The sequence below is a fragment of the Lagopus leucura genome, unplaced genomic scaffold (assembly GCF_019238085.1).
Source record: "Lagopus leucura isolate 7727_CA_CO unplaced genomic scaffold, USGS_WTPT01 Super-Scaffold_100022, whole genome shotgun sequence".
NCBI classification, from domain to species: Eukaryota; Metazoa; Chordata; class Aves; order Galliformes; family Phasianidae; genus Lagopus; species Lagopus leucura.
Genome location: NW_024962275.1, coordinates 8,540,749 through 8,560,013, shown reverse-complemented (window position 1 = coordinate 8,560,013; position 19,265 = coordinate 8,540,749). Strand labels below are relative to the sequence as shown.

The window sequence follows — 19,265 nt, the reverse complement described above, 5'->3', positions numbered from 1 at the left end:
GCGGCGCTCCGCCCCTTCCTGCGGGACATGGAGGCGGCGGGCGCGGGGCTGTCCGCGGCGTGGAGCTCCGTCAGCGCCGCTTTGGTGCCGCCCGCCGCGCTGGGGCTGGTGAGCGGGGAGCGGAGCCGCGCGGGGCCGCGGGGGGACGGGAAGGACGGGGCTGTGCGGGGTCCCGGCAGCCCGGTGGTGGCCGCCGCGTGGGTGTCGGGCTTTGGGCCCCCCGCACGCCGCCGTGTGAGGGATGCCGAACGTTCCGGGAGGAAGGAGGTGATCCTGGGCTGCGCGTGGGTTGGTGGCGACGAAAGTGACGCGTTCTGTTGTGTTCTGTGGAAGCTGTAATTAGATATAAAGAGATGGTAGTGGCAATAGAGCTGCTCGCGCTAAATTCTCGGCTCTTTCAGTGTGCAGCCACCACCGTTAGCTCTGCGTTTTCAGCAGTGATGAACAAGAGCTGTGTGCTGCCCTCGTTCATAAGCAGCTGCACAGCTGGAGGTGACCACTGCCCCTGTCACTGCTGCTGAAATGCACCACCCACCCCTCACTGTGCTCACATCCACTTTTTTTTCTCTCCACAAGCATTGATAAATGTCAACGGGTGCCATTTTCTCCATGCAGAGGAATTCAGTTCCACCCTTTGCTCCTTGCACTTCCATGTCAGACACATGGCGATAGCATATTGGTGGGAAGGTTCAGCCTCTGCTGCCATCCCACCCACATCCCCTTCTGATACAGTGGGCCAATACAATAAAATAGAAGGCATTACTTTCGGAACAGCCCTCATAAACTATGTAATACTGTTAATGTCTACAAGCGATAAAACTGATTTTAATCCAGTTGCGTTGGATTTGTGGGATGGGCAGAGCCCACACATCATCACTCTGTGGGCTGTGGGTCCCTTCTGGCACATGTCTGCCGACAGAGTCAGAATGGTTGGGTTGGAAGAGTCCTTACAGATCACAGCATGGTTGGGTTGGAAGGGTCCTTACAGGTCAGAGAACCATAGAATGGTTGGGTTGGAAAGGTCCTCATAGATCACAGCACGGTCAGGTTGGAAGAGTCCTTATAGATGGCAACATGTTTGGGTTAGAAGGGTCCTTATAGATGACAGAACCACAGAATGGTTGGATTGGAAGAATCCTTACAGCCCACCCACCCTGTGCTGTGGGCTGGCTGACCCACACCATGCCCAGAGCCTCACCCATGGCTGTGGGCACCTCCAGGGACGGGACATAAAGAAGCGGCTGTGTGCTCAACGTGTCCCCTCTGCTCCCCAGGCGGCAGCTCGGTGTGACCCGCTGTGCCCACCGCAGGATGCTGAGCTGCGTGGCGCCCTGGAGGTGCTGCGCTGCTATGGGCTGCACACTGCGGTGGAGGAGTGGTTCCTGGAGGTGCTGCAGACCGACCTGCAGGCCCACATCGCTCCCGAGTTCTGGAACTGCATCGGCCAATACGAGAACACGGCGGAGGAGCAGCAGTGCTCCGCGCTCCTCCTGGATGCATTTTGTCTTCTCAAGTGCCGCCTTGAGCCCTACCTGAGCAGCATGGAGCTCCTGGAGGGCTGGACCAAGGCGGGCCTGCTCCTGGGGACGGGCGCTCAGACGCTGCGGGAGAAGGTGTACACCATGTTCAAAGCCATCCTTTTCTTCTCCACCACCAAGCCCTTCCAGGAGATGATCCAGCAGTTCTACAGCCGCACCTTCCGGATATACATGAGGCAGTGGAAGAAGGGAGAAGAAGGAATGAACGAATGTGAGAGCAGCATGAGTGAGGCTGAGCAGGAGAGCGACACGGAGGAGAGCGGAGGAGGGAGCGCTGCGTGCGCGGGCTGTGGCAGCAGGAGGGAGCAGTGCTGGTGTCCCACGGCCATGGAGCGGTTCCGGCAGCTCAATGACATTCTGTATGTATGGCACAGGGCTGCCCCACAAGCAGGAGGTCCTGTGAGGGCAGCAGCCCTGGGTTTATTCATGGCTGAGAAATGGAGGAGCTGTGCGTGATGTTTATACCCTGGGTAGGGGTCCTGGTTTGGGATCTTCTCACGTGGGTTCTGCAGCTGCTTGCTGGCTGCTGACTGAACTGGAGTGGTCCTTCGGGGAGAAGTGCCTCTCGCTGGGGATGGGAATATCTTCCAAAGGCCTTCCAAGGTCCCAAAGAAACAAACTCCTGTAGAAAATGTTTCTGAATAAGATGGGATTGCAGTAATGTCTTATATTATAGAAGGGGACAGACTTTAGCAGGTTTTGTTATGATAGCACAAGGGGAAATGGTTTCCGGCTACAAGAGGGGAGATTTGGACTGGATATAAGGGAGAAGTTGTTTGCAGTAAGGGCAGTGAGGCACTGCACAGGTTGCACAGAGAGCTGGTGGTGCCCCATCCCTGCAGACAGCCAAGGTCAGGCTGTTGGGGCTCTGAGCACTGCTGGAGCTGTGGGTGTCCCTGAGCACTGCAGGGAGTGGGACCTGATGGCCTTTAACAGTTCTGTGATTCTACAATCCTAAGACAGTGTTTCTGAAAAAGATCTGATAGCATTCATGTGACGTATTGTGTGAGTAGTGCATCACTGCCAGCCATCAGAGTGCTTAAATTAAGAGCTATGCCTGCACCTGTGCACCACGTGGCAGCAGGTGCTCTCTGTTAGTTCGGTTTTCTCTGTATGCTTTTGCTTCTACTCATTCACTCTGGTCTCTGTGTCCGCAGCCGCCGGCTGAATTTGCTGGAGAGAGTGAGTGCTGATGCTGTGACCACCATCCTGCACAGGATGATCAAGGAGAGGATGGAGCGGCGATGCCGGGGTGAATATGAGCACTCCTTCCTGAACGAGTTCCAGGAGGTAAGGAAGGCCCTGGCTTTGGAGGTGTGGAGCTGCTCCTGTTCCTGCTCCTGTTCCCAACTCCTCCTCAATTCCCCAGTCCTGGGCTGTGACTTCCACCACCCCTGGCAGAAGAGGAGTGGTTAAAACTTGGCATTTTAGATTTGTGCTGGAGGAGAGGGTCTGCTCTGCCCTACACACAGCAGGTCGTTACGTTTCACCTGGCAATGGCCCTATTGGCCCCATCTGCATCCAGGCCTGGGGCCTCCAGCACAAGAAGGGCATGGAGCTCTTGCAACATATCCACAGAAGGGCCACTGAGATGATCAGAGGGCTGGAGCTCCTCTCCTATGAGGAAAGGTTGAGGGAACTGGGCTTGTTGAGCTTGGAGAAGAGGAGGCTGCAGGGAGACCTCATGGTGGCCTTCCAGTGCTTGAAGGGAGCGTATGAACAGGAGGGGGAACGGCTGTTTGTGAGGGTGGATGGTGATGGGACAAGGGGAATGGTTTTAAAGTGAGACAGGGGAGGTTGAGGTTGGATATTAGGAGGAAGTTTTTCCCCCAGAGGGTGGTGAGGCACTGGCACAGGTTGCCCAAGGAGGCTGTGGATGCCCCATCCCTGCAGGCATTCAAGGCCAGGCTGGATGTGGCTCTGGGCAGCCTGGTCTGCTGGTTGGTGACCTGCACACAGCAGGGGTTGGAACTGATGAGCATTGTGCTCCTTTGCAACCCAGGCCATTCTAGGATTCTGTGATTCTATTAATGAAGGAATTTTGGTGGTTCTGTTCTACCAACACTGTGAAGGCAGTATGCCATGCTGCTGCAGCCAGCCTTCCCTGCGTGTAGATGGGAGTTTGTGTGGCTGTTTTCAGTCCTAAATTGCCTGCACCCCTTTAAAACAGGAAGCAGTGTGGGCAGGTAGTGTTCTTGCAACTCCTCAGTTCTCTTGCTGCTGCCTTGCACCGAGTTTGTGTGGAGGTCTTTGCTCTGTATGACCTTAAAGCTCCTCTCAAGGTTCTGGCTGCTCTGGGACACAGGCTGTGCTCTGCACGCTCGCTCTGTGCTCTTTGTTCCTTGATGCATGGCCTTACGTTGGTCTGCGCTGACGAACAATGTGTGAGGTCAGGTTGCCATGTGAACCAGGCTGCTCTGTGCTGTTGTCCTGGTTTCCTCACTGTGTGCCACGCTGGGTGCTTTTGTTGTCTGCAAATGCTGGCAGTGATTTGGTGTTTACTTTTCTACAGTTGCTGTGCAACACTTTCTTCTCTGGCTCTGCTGCAAAGGGCACTGAGAGACAAATTCCTAGTTGGATAAAGGTGTTCCTCAGCATCGAGGTGCTTTGCACTGATGATTGCCCTTTCCTTTTGCTCTTTAGAATGCTTTTCAGCTTTCCCAGTATTGCCCAGGACTGATGCTTGGGTGTTCTGTGCTGCAGGTTCTTGTGCCTTGTAGTTCTATGGGCAGAACTCATGCACTCCTCCAGTCGTTGGTCAAGCAGACAACCAAGCATTAACATTGGCACCCCACACCCAAACTCAGCATTTTTCAGGCTGCCCAAACCTGGTTATCAAAACATAATAGCACCTAATAACTGTTAATACTCAAGTACTGCCTCAAGTAGTGACACTGGAGAATGGGCAGGAGAGTGATGATGACATCTCAGAGCCAGGGGACTGGATCCTGACCCAGTTGATGCAGATCCAGGTTAATTAAGAGCAGGCATCAAGGCAGCCCACTGTCTCCCCACAGCTGGTTGTAGTCTTGAGTCACTCATTTGGTTGTGCCAGTCTGGGCTGGGGCTTCGCTCATCTCACACTTCTCTCTGCTGCATTTCAATAGGGAAATCAAGTTTCAAGTGCTGATCCTCAGACATCATTGGGCATTTGCCATCTTAGGAAGAAAATAAACCCATTTGTTCTGAATATCTGGATGTAGTGGTTGGGTGCATTTGAATTATGACAAATATGGCAAAGTAGAAAATGAAATCTCCAGTATATAAAATCAGCCTCTGATGCTCTTTGATCGGGTTGTAGGATATTATTATGAAAGGGCTGGGTTGGTATTCGGGGCCTTGTCTCAGTGCCTGCGTTTGGTTGGTAGGTCTGGGAGTGTTTGGGGATGGCTTGCTTGTTCTTTATTGATTTCAGGAACCACTGAAGGTCTGGGTGAGGGTGCTGAGCTGAGCACTTTGCTCCTATTCCCTCAGAGAGAACAGTTCTGCAAGCGCAGATTGGAAAACAGTATAATTCTGCAGGATGGAATATTCTGCTGTGCAGAGCTGTCCTCCATCCCTGTGCTCTCCCTCTGCTGTTGCAGTGGATCGAGAAGGTGCTCGGCTGGCTCAGCAGAGTGTTTCTGCAGGATGGCCCCTTGGCTCGCCCCTCTGCAGAAGCCAGCAGCACCCTGAAGCGCTGGCGGTGCCACGTCCAGAGGTTCTTCTACCGCATCTACGCCAGCATGCTGATTGAAGAGCTGTTCAACATTATTCGAGGTCGGTGTCACCCACTCTTTGGCTGTTCATTCGCTGCTGGGTTGGATTGAATGGTAGATCTGCACTCGCTCACCTCCTGGTGCCACGCTGTCTCCCCGTGGAGCGTGGCACTGCTCCTGATCGCTGCTTGGTCTGTAGATTTCCCAGAATCAAAGCCTGCTGTGGAGGACCTCAAGTTCTGCCTGGAAAGGACAAACCTGAGGCAGCAGCTGCTCAGCTCCCTGAAAAGCGCTCTGGAAATACGACTTCTGCATCCCGGTGGGTTTTACGTCCCTGTGCATGTCATCACAACACAAGTAGGAGCCTGGTTGTGAGGGTTTGCTGAGCGAGAGGCAGCTGGGCTGTGCACTCTGTGTGCTCTCTGTGTGGGAGCATGCATGGGCAGTGGCAGCTGGTTACATCCCGGCCCCTTCTGCTTCCCAAGTTTGGCTTTGTTCTAAATGGGTTGGGAAGCTAAGTTGGTTTACAGTAGTCTTTGAGCCTGTATTTGTGGTTGGAGCTGCTTTCTCAGCCATAAAGATCTGTTCTCTCCACGTTGGATGAGCCAATAGGGCTGCAAGCCCTTCGCCTCCAGCTCCATAGATCTAACAGAACCTTTCTTGTATCCAAATCTGTGCTCTGGGACTCTGGACTGCTCCCCTGCTCCTCTCATAGGTGTCAACACATCCGACATCATCACTCTGTATATCTCGGCCATCAAGGCCCTGCGGGAGCTGGACCCCTCCATGGTTATCCTGGAGGTCGCCTGTGAGCCCATCAGGAAGTATCTGAGGTAAGAGGCTCTCAGGGCAGCCCTGTGCATCCCCTTCCCCTTCCCTTCATTGCTCTGTATCTCTCACCTTTTGGCAGGACACGGGAGGACACCGTGCGGCAGATTGTGGCCGGTCTCACAGGGGATGCTGAGGGCTCCGGGGATCTGGCAAATGAGCTGTCAAAAGCTGACCCAGTGACACTGGAGAACGGGCAGGAGAGTGATGATGACATCTCAGAACCAGGGGACTGGGTCCCTGACCCAGTTGATGCAGATCCAGGTTAATTAAGAGCAGGCATCAAGGCGGCCCGCACCCCACGGCTGGTCGTAGTCTTGAGTCACTCGTTTGGTTGTGCCAGTCTGGGCTGGGGCTTTGCTCATCTCACACTGCTCTCTGCTGCATTTCAATAGGGAAATCAAGTTCCAAGCGCCGATCCTCAGACATCATCAGCCTGCTGGTGAGCATCTATGGCAGCAAGGACCTGTTTATCAATGAGTACCGCACGCTCCTGGCTGACCGGCTGCTGCATCAGTTCAACTACAGTGCTGAGAGGTGAGACCCAGCTGCCCTGCCCTGGAGCTCCGCAGCTGAAATCACCTCGCAGGGGTCTGCTCCAGCCTTGGGACCACAAAATGCTATTTCTGCAGCTGTGGGTGGCATCTAGAAGTTCAGGGCTCACTAGTTGGCTGCTGCTCAGTCTTGCCTTTGGCTTGCACTAAAAGGGCAGCACATGGGGAAGTGGAAACACAGACGCCCTGAGCTCCATTCCCTATTTTCCAACAACCTGCAGGGGCTGCTGAGGCTCAGCAGAAGGTGTCAAAGTACAAAAAAAGGGGTGAACCATGAGGAAACCTCAGCTGCAACCCAACTTTGTCTCTTGGAACCCACGTGTGATCCTTTGTTTCTCTCACCAGGGAAATCCGCAACGTGGAGCTGCTCAAGCTGCGGTTTGGTGAAGCTCAGATGCACTATTGTGAAGTCATGTTAAAAGTAATTGGCTTTTATTGTTGTTGTTTGTTTTTGGCTTCTTTAAATTCAAGTTCTGGGTGCTTTTCCTGGTTGGTGAAGAAGAGTGACCACAAAGAGTCCTTTAGTGAAACGGGGTTATGAGAATCCCATTTCAGAGGGGGCTGACTTGTGACAGGCAGAATTGCATTAGGGATGGCTGTTCAAGTGTGGTGGGTTGGGTTGTTGGCTGGGGGTGAATGCTGCGGTGTCGGTGCCTCCCTTGCTCTTCCTGCCTACACTGTTGTGGATGTTGAAGGGCTCTTATCATCCTCTGCCTTCTCCAGGACATGGCTGACTCACGGCGCATTAATGCCAACATTCGTGATGAGGAAGAAAAGCTCCCGGAGGAGGAGAGGCCACCATTCAGCCTTGTGGCTGTTATCCTGTCCAGTGAGTTCTGGCCACCACTGAAGGAGGAGAAGCTGGAGCTTCCAGAGCAGGTCAAGGAAGCCATGGAAGCCTATTCCAAAAAGTATGAGAAATTGAAGGTGAGGATTCCTTAACCCTCCATAAGAGTTTTGTGTTGCTAGCTCTGCTAGCATGAGTTTGCATGGTCTTTCCAGAGTCCCTGTAACATCCCTTACAGCGTAGCTGCTGCTACACCCACAGTGTGACAGTGGAATACCAAAGTCCTCCAGCTTCAAAAGTGGATTAGAATCTACCCCAGCTTAGCTACAGCCAGAAGAATGAATAATAGAATCATTACAGTGGAAAAGACCACGAAGATCATCATGTCCATCCATTAGCTCATCCCACCATGCCCACTGACCATGTCCCCAGTGGCCACATCTCTGTGGTTCTGGAGCACCTCCAGGGATGGTGACTGCACCACTCCCTGTGCAGCCCGTGCCAGTGCACATCCTGTCTGTGTTGGGCCTCTTTACTTCAGTACTCCGTCACTCTTCTGTTTGTTCTCTTGAGGAGAGGTTTTCAGGCAGGAGAGGGACGCTGGTATTGGGCATGGGTTGGGCGACAACTCATGTCAAGGGTGTTTCCTTTTGAGGGAGCAGGGAATGGATGATGGTGGGACAGAGATTCATGAAGTGGGAGCAGCCTTTGTCTTTGCTGGAGGTGCATAGAATTCAGCTAGCCATAGCGACAGAGGGGCTGGAAGATCTGCTGCTTCCCTCTTGCAGGCCATGAGGACTCTGAACTGGAAGTACCACCTGGGTCTGGTGAGCCTGGATGTGGAGCTGGCTGACCGCACGCTCTCCCTGTCCGTCTCCCCTGTGCATGCTGCCATCATCCTGCACTTCCAGACCAAGAGTGAGTGATGTGCTGTGGCACACGGAGGTGGGTGGAAAGGCCACGTTGCCATAGGGCCTGAGAACTCCGTCAGGGTGGGGGCAGGACCTGCCTGGAGCTTGGATGTACCACAGCTCTGCAAGGAGACAGCACTCAGAAAAGCACAGCTCAGCACCTGGTGCCTGCAGGAAGGCCCTGCGCGTGGCTGCTCACCCCTGGGCTGCCCTCCTTCCTTCTTGTTAAGCCCTGGCTCGAGGGATGGGCACGGTGTCCTGCAGCCCCCCTGACAGCCGTGCTCTGCAGGTACGTGGACACTGGCGGAGCTGAGCGAGGTGCTCAAGGTGCCCGTGACGTCTCTGAAGCGTAAGATGACGCTGTGGCTGCAGCAGGGAGTGCTGCGTGAGGAGCCACCGGGCACCTTCACTGTCATCGAGGAGGAGCAGAAGGACCAGGGGGAGAAGGTTGTCCTGATAGACAGCGACGAGGAGGGGGATTCTGCCATGGCCTCGCAGGCTGACCAGAAAGAGGAAGAGCTGCAGGTGTGTCTGGGTGCCTGCAGGGCGGGTGGGACGGTGCAGACGTCCAATGTTTTGGCTTTTGGGGATGGATTTGATTTGCTCTTTGGATTTGCTTTTTGTCCTTCTGGCTTGAGGGAATTTGAAGTGAATCAATCATCCACATAACTGTTGGCAATATCACATAATCACAGAATGGCCAGAGTTGGAAGGAACCTCAAGGATCACGAAGCTCCAACCCCCTGCTGCATGCAGGGCCACCAACCTCCCCATTTCAGAGCAGCCCAGGCTGCCCAGGACCCCATCCAACCTGGCCTTGAACACCTCCAGGGATGGACGGGGCATCACAGCCTCTCTGGGCAGCTGTTCCAGCACCTCACCACTCTCTCTGTCAAGAACTTCCCCCTGACATCCAACCTCAATCTTCCCTCCCTCAGCTTAAAACCATTTCCCCTTGTCCTGCTGTTATCTGCCCTTTCCAAGAGTTGATTCCCCTCCTGTTTGTAGGCTCCCTTTAGGCACTGCAGGCTGCAATGAGGTCACCCCGCAGCCTTCTCTTCTTCAGGCTGAACAAGCCCAGCTCCCTCAGCCTGTCACCTGTAGGGGAGGTGCTGCAGCCCCCTGCTCATCTTTGTGGCTCCTCTGGACCCTCTCCAACAGCTCCCTGTCTTTCTTGTACTGGGGGCTCCAGACCTGGACACAGCACTGCAGATGGGGCCTCACAAGAGCAGAGTAGAGAGGGACAATCACCTTCCTGTCCCTGCTGGTCACCCAGGGTATGGGTAATATGGGCATTAGATGGCTGCCTTTGCTCCAGAAATGTATCCATGCAACTCTTTGGGCGTTGATTTCATATTTGAAAACAGACATAAGTTGGATTCACTCAGTGTTTTTCAGCTTACAGTGCTAGAAAGGGGTATCCAGCACAGCCAGGCTGAGCTGTGCTGTCTGTATGGGGTGGCCCTGGACACTCCCATTGCTTTTTGTACCTGTGTGTCACACTGATGTGTGCCCTGCCTGCATTTACCCACTGAGTAACACATCCTGCATTCTGGCTGTGTGAGGATACCTCATCCTCTCCTTGGGTATTTCCCACTTAAATCCCAGGCTCTCCGCAGCCCTTTTCTGCATGGTACTGATGGTGGTTTACTGTGTGTCCCTGCAGCTGTTCTGGACCTACATCCAGGCGATGCTGACCAACCTGGAGAGCCTGTCGTTGGAGAGGATCCACAGCATGCTGAAGATGTTTGTGATGACGGGCCCTGTGGTCACAGAGATTGACATACAGGAGCTGCAGGGCTTCCTGCAGAAGAAGGTACGGGACCAGCAGCTCATTTACTCTGGAGGTGTCTATCGCCTGCCCAAGAGCTGCAACTAGGCTGCAAGTGCCTCGGTGCCGCCCAGCTCTCTGCATCCTGCTGGGTAGGTTCTGTGCTGGGGGTGGGTGCTGTGCCCCCTCCCAACAGGAGACACCTGGGAAGACAGTTCAGCAGCAGTGTGGGCTGTGCAGCCCTCAGAACGGCTGGGCTGGAGCTGCTGCCCACGTTACCTTCCTCTCATCAACGAGTGTCTGATCCCCGTCAGTGGTCAATAAAACCCAGCAGTGGTCTCTGGGTTGGTGCCAGCACTTTTCTCTCCTCTCAGCAGTGCTTTCTACAACACTTCCCCATGCTGAAGCTCTGTAGTCGGCCGGGCGCCGCTGCAGCCGTGGGAGGTTTGGAGGGGGCTGTTGGCTGTGTCTCCTTCTGTCAAGACAAACGTGATGTCTGTGCCGTCTCCTGTGGTTCCAGGGAGACCCCAGGGTCCCCTAATCCTTGCTCAGGACTTTAAAGACAGGTGGAATAATTTTACTGTGGGATGAGGAATGCTGTAGAGGATGAGATACAGCAGTTTGCCAAGGTGAGCTGGTTAGTCCTGGGGGCATGTGAGGACTGTCCAGGCACTGGCAGTGCTGCTTTACCACAGCGTGAATACTTCTCTCCCTTTAAAACTCACTGCTGTGGCAACTGTGCCTCCTTGGTGTGTTTCAGGGTTACAGCCTTGTCTGTCAGTGTGTAAGAGATGCTAAGCCCAGCACTGTGGGGATCCTTAGTGCTGCTGTGGGCTTATCTCTCTCACGCATGTTTGCAGCTCTTCCTCCATGGGTGGGAGCACGTGTTGTTGTTTCCCTGTGAGCCTTCCTCCAGGCTGGTGGCCTTGCAGTGCAGGAACCGGCTGCTGTGTTTTGCTGTTCAGACGTTCCTGGTGCTGTAGGGAACGAATCAAACTCACAGACCCCCATGGTCAGCCTTCACTGGGGATTTCCCTCCATCCAGAGGGGAACAAATGCCATGTGTCCTCCTGTCAGGCTGCTGGAGCAGATTGGGGGGGGAATAACATTTGGTAATTGGAAGCGATGCCTGGGGAGCCTCTCTGCTGCCCTTCCTGTGAGGGCAAATCCCCTTTGGGGATCCCTGGACCGACTGCAGGTGGTGATGTTGGGGACCTGGGATGGGTGAAGGAGTGGGTTGGTGGCACCAGAGGTGATGTGGGCAGGGCACTTTGGGTCAATGTGACTGTATGGTGCACATGGCTGTGCTTGGGGTGTGCACGCAGGGCTGCAGAAGCTCTGAGCAGGGTGGAAAATTTGGGTTTTAGGGCAAATGTGTGGGAAGTTGCTCCAGGCACAGATAAATGGTGGCAAATCCCAAACAGCAGCAAGCAGGGGAGGAAATCCAAACTGAACACACCAGGAGCAATGTGGATCCCACCAGACCCTGGTAGGACATGCAGTGATGCAATGGACTCATCATTTGGGCTGGATAGGAAGCAGGGTGGAGTACACAGCACTGACCCCACTGTTGCTGTGCCATGGCTTGGGACATCCCTGCAAGCTGCACCCAGGACCTACATGATAAGGACTCAGAGACAAAAGCCTGTGCAACCCCTAGCTCTGCTCTGCCTCCTGCTCTGTGCTGCTGGAGCAGCTCCTGTGGGGTTTTCCTCACTGCTTTGGGATATGGGGACACTTCGCTTTCTCCTCTGCAGAAACTGTGCTGACCTTCCCCAGTCACCCGGTGTGTGCTGTGGGTTTGCTGGATCAGAGTAGTGCTGCCTGCGGCTGCTCTGTCCCCATCCCAGAGCCATGGGGCGGCTGTCACTGCCCAGCTTTCAAAGCATTACAGTAGCAACAACTTGGGTTTAATGAACATTTCAAGTCAGATGAAACATAAAAGGCTCAAAACTAATTGAAACAAGCTGGGGAAGGAATTTTTCAGGCTGAACTGCGGAAGCTGGAAAAAAAAAAAAAAAAGAAAGAAAGAAAAGAAACGAGCCAGAAGTACAAATAATAGCAGTCGGTGCTTCTGGCTCATCCTGCACTGTGCAATGGGAGCACTGCCGCCGGAGGAACCCCCCTCGTCCCAGCAGATCCCAGCACTCCAGGTACACTGCTCTATTTATAAACTGTTTATAGAGAGCCCTCCAGAAAGCCAGCAGGATGCCTCTTCCCTACAAGGGATGCTCCCGGCCTGCATGTAAACTGTTTGGGTTACTGGGGACACATGTGGCCACGTCTGCTGATGGAGGTTGGAAAGTTTTGCTAATGGTGAGATGGGGCTGAGTGGTGCCACGGAGCCTCCTGCCCACCGGTGTTCCTGCCGTGGGCTGCAATCTGCTTTTGGGTTTGGAAATCTCCCACCCCGCAGCCTGGGAAGGGTTTATGCATTCTTTCATTGTTTTTATTTTTGGTTTGTTTTTTTTTTTTTTTTTAGTTTGTTTTTTTCCTGTTCTTCCGTTCTCGGGGGAGGGAAGCGTGGCACCTCCCTGCTCATGACCCCCCCCGGGTACCTCCAGCCCTGTTCTGTGTCCTGGTTGCCACCACGGGATTTGCATGCACCCAGCTCACCGATGCCACGATGCAGAGAAAGCTGAATTTGGTGTAAAAGCAAAAGCAGCACCAGGGATGTGTGGGTGCCCCCAGCCCACGTTGGCTGCCAACACTCTGGGTACCCCCTGGTCCCAGTGACCGCAAGGGATGGGTGTCCCAAAGCTTCCCCTGGGTTTTCTCACCCCTTTTCTTCCCGGGAGGACCCGGTGGGGCTGAGCCACGGGAGAGGCGGCGTTAGGCAGGATTTGCATTCCTGGCCCTGCAGGAAGGGCTGTGCAGCTGCTGCTCCTGGCCGCGTCCTCCCCGGGGGCCCCGGCGGGGGCTGCAGGGCTCCAGGCTGCCCGAGGTGAGTGGGGGGCTCCGAGATGGGGGAAGAGGGTGGCCCGGGGCGCAGCCTACTTGCAGGATCCCCTGCATGCATGTGGCCTTCCCCCCAATATGTGTGTGCCCCCCATCATTGCACTGCCCCAAAGCACACGCATGCTCCCCTCCCCCACAGCCTTTCCTGCATGCACGTACCCCCACCACTGCACTCCCCCAGTGCACATGCATGCCCCCCCTTTGCACAGCTTTCCCCCCATCCATACACACCCACCTTGTTGCACCTGCATGCTCCCCACGGCTGCAGTGCCCCCCGCTGCACACACAGCCCCGTTGCACAGAATGCCATCCTGTTGCACACCCTTGTTGCTGCTGGATGTGGCAGCTTCTTGCTCTCCCCGTAGCTGTTTTTAACAAGGGCTGAGGATCATTGCTTCTGTGTTATTTTTATGGTATGCATCCATGCTAAGTGCTGCTGGGGAAGAGCTCTCCCATTGCAAAACCCCAAATTTATCCCCTAAAATGCCTTGTTTTGTGTCCATGAGGGCTGCAGCCCGCAAGATGTATTCACGGCTCCTCTGGAGGGGGCCACGATGTGATGCTGATGTCCCTGCACTGTAGGGGATGGCTGGGCTGATCCTTACAGCCACAGTCCATGCAGGGAAGGGAAATAGGAGGTTTTGTTTTTCCCAGCTACTTTTGCTCCTGGGCTGCTGCTCCAGCAGGAGAGGGGTTTCACTTCCCACCCTGTGCTTTCCCCCTGGGATTCACCAGAAATGAGAGCATTGCACAGCGCCGAGCAGAGCTCTGTGGAGTTGGGCACACATGGGTGCATGGGGGTGGGGGGAGAGGGCACCGAGCTGTGGGTACAGCCCCTGCCCCCTCAGCACTGCTGCTGGGGGTGTCACTTTTAGAAGGTTTGGCTCAGGACTGTCAGCACAGAGCTGCACCAGGCACAAACCTGCACCTCCCCATGTGCTGCTTTGTCCCAGATTCGCCTTCTTTTCCCCCAGACCACCCCAATAATCCCCAAGGCTTTCTGTGACCCCATTGCTGCCAGCCTGGCACCCATCACACCCCACATCATCACCCAAACTCAGCATCCCAGGGCTGACACGTTCCCTCAGCCCCATCAGTGCCCTCACACGCGGCAGCCATGCTCGGGGCGAGGACGGAGTGGGACGAGGAAGTGGTGCAGGGCCACTCCTCTGCGCCATTTCCTCCCGGCACCGTGCAGCTGTGAGGGCAGAGCAGTGCTGGGTTGGGGTGGCAGCACCCAGGGGACACACAGAGGGACCCCACACCCAGCCCACGGTCAGTAAGCAGATGGGGCCGAATGGGAAATGGTTGCATTGGGGGCTTTGTGTCACCGTTACCTTCGTGTGGTGCTTGGGGAGGTGGGGAGCAGCTGAGCACCGTGGGATGTGGTGAGGTTCTGGGGTGTGCTCAGCTGCACAGGATGGGGATGGCACAGCAGTGAGGGTGACGTGGTGATGCTGGTGGCATGGGGATGTAAATGGCACAGAGGTGCAGGGGGCACAGGATTGGGGTGGCACAGGGCTTCAGGTGACCTGCTTCTCCTTGGAGCTGTAAATCTGCTCCCATCCCTTCTGCCCGTTCCCCCCCTTTTGCTCTGCACTTCCCCCAAACGCACTCAGATGCAGGTGGCTGTTCCCAGCCCAGGGGAATCTTTGGGGTTTCCCAGTGGTTCCCCTTCCCAGCGCCACTTCTCCTGCTCTGCTGTCCTGCTGTGCCCCTGCCTGGTGCAGCCGGGGCTCTCGGTGTCCAGGGGTGCTGGAGGTGGGCTTTGATCCCTGCACTCCCTCTCATTCAGAGGGTGTTGTCATCCCCTGCCGTGGGGTGGATGCCGTTGGGGTTTCAGCTGTCAGAGCAGGGCCTGGGGTCACCTCCCCGTGCAGCAGGTGGTGTCCCTGCAGCATCTACTGGGGAGCAGCTGAGATGTGCCACTGCTTCCTGCATTACCACTCTGCTCCCTGTTCACATTCCTGTGAACACTGACAGAATCCCCTTGCTGTTCCCACATTCCTCCGTGCCCTGGTGCAGGGCAGCCTTGGGAGAGGATGCACTGTCCCCAGACAGAGGTCTGTGATATCCCACATCCCAGGGACCACAGCTCAGGGAGTGTAGTGCTGGCTGTGCTATGGGGCTGCTCCCCAGTTTTTGGGATGGCAGTGCTGTGGGACTGCTCCCAGTCACTGCGAGATGGCAGTGTGGTGGGTTTGATCCCTAGCTTTTGGGATGGCAGTGCCATAGAGCTGTTCCCAGCCGCTTTGGGATGGCAGTGCCGTGGGCTTCGGGCAGCGCCTGTGTGAGAGAAGTGAACGGGACTGGAGAGCACCGCAGCGGTGCCGGGGTGACGCGGGGACAGCGTGGGGACCCGGCGTGGCCGCCAGCCCCCGGCCGTGCTGCGTGCAGGAATCTCGCCCGGCCGGTTCGGTGCGGGGCACGGCCCGGCGTCGCGCAAGGTGAGCAATTAACGCCCGGGGCTAATGGAGCTCGCCGGGCGCCGGGTTGGAGCACGGCCGCCCCGACGTGAGAGCCGACGACGTGCCGGGGCGGGCCGGCAGCGGTCAGCGGGGCCGGGGCTGCGTGCCGGGCGGCCGCTGGGAGCGGCTTCGCTCGCCCTGCCCGGCTCCGCTTCCTGCCCGCCGATGTCACCGCAGCCGCCGTCCCCGTGCGTCAGCGCTGGGGAAGCGCCCTCCCACCGTGACACGGACTGCGGGCAGCGCCGGCGGGCGGGGACGGAGCCGGCACCTCGCGGCCGGAGGTCGGCTCGGCAGGACGTCGCTCGCTGCTCCCCGCCGCGCTCCCATCGCAGCGCCGCTCCCTGCTCGCCGGGTGAGCTCCGTCAACGCCTTTCCCACAGCTGGATTCGGGAGGTGACCGCGCTGCTGTTCGTGGCTCCGGGTGGGGAAAGACGGGAGCGGGAGGTGGTGGAGCCGCTGCCATCCCGTAGTGCCGCCCGGGAAGGAAAGGACCCCGCGCGCGGCCGGCAGAGCTTTCCACACCCCATCTGCGGTGTGGGGTGACTGTTTCCTTATGGAGGGGTGTGTTGTTGAGTGCTGCTCGTGTTTGGCAGGTGCTAGAGAAACAGCACGGGGTCAGGGCGGGATCCACCTGCCCGCATCCTGCTGCCCGCCACGTCCAACAGGTGCCCTTTCTCCGGGGCTGCCTTCCCCACCCCTTGGCGCACGGCTGATGCTGTGCGCAGAGATCCGTGTTTGGACACCCCGTGGCTGTGTGTGGTCGTTCCAATCAGCCTCGTTTGGCTGCTGTCAGTCACTTCCTGCTCTTACAGAGGTTGATTTTGCATTGTCCTTTTTGCTTTAGAAAGAAGAGGATGTGAGTGGGCTGTAAGAGCTGAGCGAGATGGACGGAGAGCTGCTCGATACAGAGGTGGATGGGGAAGCACCCGCTGCCATGGGGGATGTGGGAGGAGAGGCATCCTGTGCTGAGGGCGGTGCAAAAGAAGAGGTGTCCTGTGCTGAGGTGGATGGAGAACTTCCCGCTGCCATGGGGAATGTGGCAGAAAGCAGTGCAAAAGGAGAGGGACCTTGTGCTGATGGCCACGTGGGAGGAGAGATGTGCTGCTCTGACAGCGATGGGGAAGGAGAGCTGCTCTGCAAGGAGGCCGATGCGAAGGGAGAGGCGTCTTGCTCTGAGAGCGAAGGGGAAGAAGAGCCTGATGCTGAGATCCGCACTGCTTCCAAGAAAATCTCTTTTATTTCTTCACCCTTGAGGGCAATCGTCCGCCTCAAGCAGCGCTACCGAGTGCAGAAGAAAAGAGGTCTGCACTTCGAGCTCCCCCAGGAAAAGTCATCCGAGCCCGTCCATGCGCGGCTGCTCCAGAGGCAGTTTTCCCTGAACAGATCTGGTTTCTACGGCTCCTCCAAGTCCTTCTTTAACCAGTCCAGCTTCAAGACGTCCCAGTACTTCACCTTTGACACGTCTGTGGAAGAGTGGGCGATGAGCAAATCCAGGCGGAAAAAGAAACGAAGGAAATCTCGGATAGTTCTGTACCCTGACAAAACAAAGAGGTACCTCCCCACAGAGGAGAAGAGCAACGCCAAACGCTGCCTCCTGTTGCTCATCGTCATCATCTTCTTCCAGATCCTCAACGCCATAGAGAACCTGGATGACAACCTCCAAAAATACGACCTCGATGGCTTAGAGAAAACAATGCACCGGGAAGTATTTGGGCAGAAGCTTGCTGTGGAAAGTATTATGCAGCTGCTGAAGGACTATCTCGCTACCCACATCCACAACAAGCCGCTGGTCCTCTCGCTGAATGGCCCCACAGGAGTGGGGAAGAGTCACGTTGGCTGGCTGCTGGCCAAGCATTTTCGCTCCGTCATGGACAATGACTTCGTGCTGCAATACTTTGTCATGCACCACTGCCCGAGCGGCGTGGATCCTCTGACTTGTGAAACAGACTTGTCTAAGAAGATTTCTGACATGGTTACGAGAGCTGAAATCGAGGAGAAGATACCGCTGTTCATTCTGGATGAGGTTGAGCTCATGTCTCCGGTCCTGCTGGACACTCTCAGCCGATTCTTTGAACCCAACCAAACCAATGAGTTCCTCAATGCCATCTACATTTTGATAAGCAACATAGGGGGTGGTGAAATCACCGAGTTTGTCATCCAGAACGCATCCGCTGAGCTCCTGCAGCAACGGAGCGGAGCTGAGGAGCTGCTGAGCGTCATCCAGCCCGTGCTGAGCCATGCCCACCCGCTGTGGAAGGCAGCAGACGTCGTCCCCTTCGTTCTCCTGGAGAGGAGTCACGTCATAGACTGCTTCCTGGAGGAGATGAGGAGGGAAGGGCTGTACCCCGAGCAGAGCCACGTCGAGAGGTTGGCCGGCCAGCTCAGCTACTACACTACGGGTGACAAGCAGTTCTCCAGGCTGGGCTGCAAGCAGGTGGTGGCCAAAGTCAACCTGCTGTAGGGATTCTCTGCGGAGACATGGCCTGTTCTTGGGATTTACAATCTCACAAGGAGTGTGTGAGGGCAGAGCGGCTCAGTGGCTGCCCTGGGGCTGCTGGTCAGGGCAGGGGATGGCAGCTCGGGCTCCTCTGCAGCACAACCATTCCTCTCCTCTGGGTGTTCCCCATGTTTGCAGAGCGCGGCGTGGCCAGCGAGGGCCCCACAGCCTCACAGCAATTAGAGACACTTTGTTTGTTACTCATGCACTCGTTAGAATGAGGACAGACGCTGTGCAGTACCAAGTGAAGGAAGAAACCAGAACCCATCGGGGTTCCCTGTCTCAGCAGCACACAGAGCCACATCTCACCATCTCCAGGGCTGCAGTCTCCACTGGAAGCTCTTCTGCTTTTTGCTGCTGGGTGCACCTCACCATGCTCCTTATCTAGAAAGCCCAAAATAGCAACTGGTGTCTGTTGGGCAGCACGCACTGGAAAAGACCATTTGGGCTGTGTGGGCACAGGGCAGCAGGACTGCTGGGCTTCTCCCAGTGCTGCAAGCCCTGTTGATGTTCCTTGCCATTGAGACCCAGTGGAGAACACACTGCCTGGAAGTGCCTTGGGAACAGCACGTCTTTGTTTTGAGCAGGCGGGTAGAGCAGGTGTTCATGGCATTGCTTCCCCAGGTTTTGGTTTTGTGCCCAGGTTCCCTTCTACAAGTTGCTGTGAATTATCACGTACGTAATCCTGTGGATGTTTGCACTGGTTGTTTGATTTGCCTCTTTCTAATTGTTGGTCTCCAAAGACTTCCATCACAGATTTCTGCTTCCAGAGCTATTGTCAGGAATAAATCCAAACTATCTTGAATAAATTAATTTGAAAGTACTTTTCCCATATGTGACCGAAATGTGTTTTTCCACCCAGATTTCTCTTCAGGGTCGATGCGGCTATGGTTTGGACTGGGAGCAAAGGCTGCAGCTTTGCTGAAAGCTCAAAGGTATGATGGGAGGGCTAGGCATCACCCCAGCTCAACGGCTGTCCATGCTGCCTCTGATACCCCCTTTGCTGTCAGCTGTGTCTGGGGTACAACCTGCATTGGCAGAACCCCCCCAGTGCCCCAGAGGGCAGGCATGGCTGGCTTCAGATACACACACTCCCTTCTCTTCTGAAGCAGCTCGGCTCCAGGATGCCCAGGGATGGGAGCAGTACAGACTATGGGCTGTGGGCATTGCTCACTGTGCACCCCAGCATGCAGCTGCAGAGCCTTCCCTATCTTCCTGGCCTGTGCCCCATCATGAAGTGATCACAGATCTCCAC

The 19,265-nt window shown here is 55.8% G+C and overlaps 2 protein-coding genes across 7 annotated transcripts; both read left to right on the top strand.

Annotated features, from left to right (window-relative positions):
* Positions 1 to 27: 27 nt before the first annotated feature.
* On the top strand, positions 28 to 10,444 carry ANAPC2 (anaphase promoting complex subunit 2). The gene is made up of 13 exons (XM_042879349.1): positions 28 to 108; positions 1,275 to 1,897; positions 2,696 to 2,828; positions 5,123 to 5,297; positions 5,436 to 5,555; positions 5,952 to 6,069; positions 6,147 to 6,328; positions 6,460 to 6,601; positions 6,964 to 7,039; positions 7,342 to 7,545; positions 8,194 to 8,323; positions 8,606 to 8,841; positions 9,983 to 10,444. The coding sequence occupies exons 1-13, from the start codon at positions 28 to 30 to the stop codon at positions 10,193 to 10,195; spliced, it is 2,433 nt and encodes an 810-aa protein (XP_042735283.1). The 3' UTR covers positions 10,196 to 10,444.
* Positions 10,445 to 12,113: 1,669 nt separating this feature from the next.
* On the top strand, positions 12,114 to 18,815 carry TOR4A (torsin family 4 member A). Of its 6 annotated transcripts, none has more exons than XM_042879024.1 (2): positions 12,114 to 12,240; positions 16,358 to 18,815. In XM_042879024.1, exon 2 carries the CDS (start codon positions 16,397 to 16,399, stop codon positions 17,972 to 17,974), a length of 1,578 nt encoding a protein of 525 aa, XP_042734958.1. In that variant the 5' UTR covers positions 12,114 to 12,240; positions 16,358 to 16,396; the 3' UTR covers positions 17,975 to 18,815. The 6 variants fall into 6 exon arrangements, with proteins under 6 accessions (XP_042734958.1, XP_042734957.1, XP_042734954.1 ...); XM_042879023.1 differs by lacking the exon at positions 12,114 to 12,240 and adding an exon at positions 12,950 to 13,031; XM_042879020.1 differs by lacking the exon at positions 12,114 to 12,240 and adding an exon at positions 13,930 to 14,320.
* The last annotated feature ends 450 nt before the right edge of the window (positions 18,816 to 19,265 follow it).

Bases quoted from the DNA above. Each gene is read 5' to 3' on its own strand.
- TOR4A (XM_042879024.1), top strand. From the start codon at position 16,397: ATGGACGGAGAGCTGCTCGATACAGAGGTGGATGGGGAAGCACCCGCT.
- ANAPC2 (XM_042879349.1), top strand. From the start codon at position 28: ATGGAGGCGGCGGGCGCGGGGCTGTCCGCGGCGTGGAGCTCCGTCAGC. The intron at 1,898-2,695 runs GTATGTATGGCA...CTGTGTCCGCAG, and splicing joins CGGCAGCTCAATGACATTCT to CCGCCGGCTGAATTTGCTGG. The intron at 6,070-6,146 runs GTAAGAGGCTCT...ACCTTTTGGCAG, and splicing joins CCCATCAGGAAGTATCTGAG to GACACGGGAGGACACCGTGC.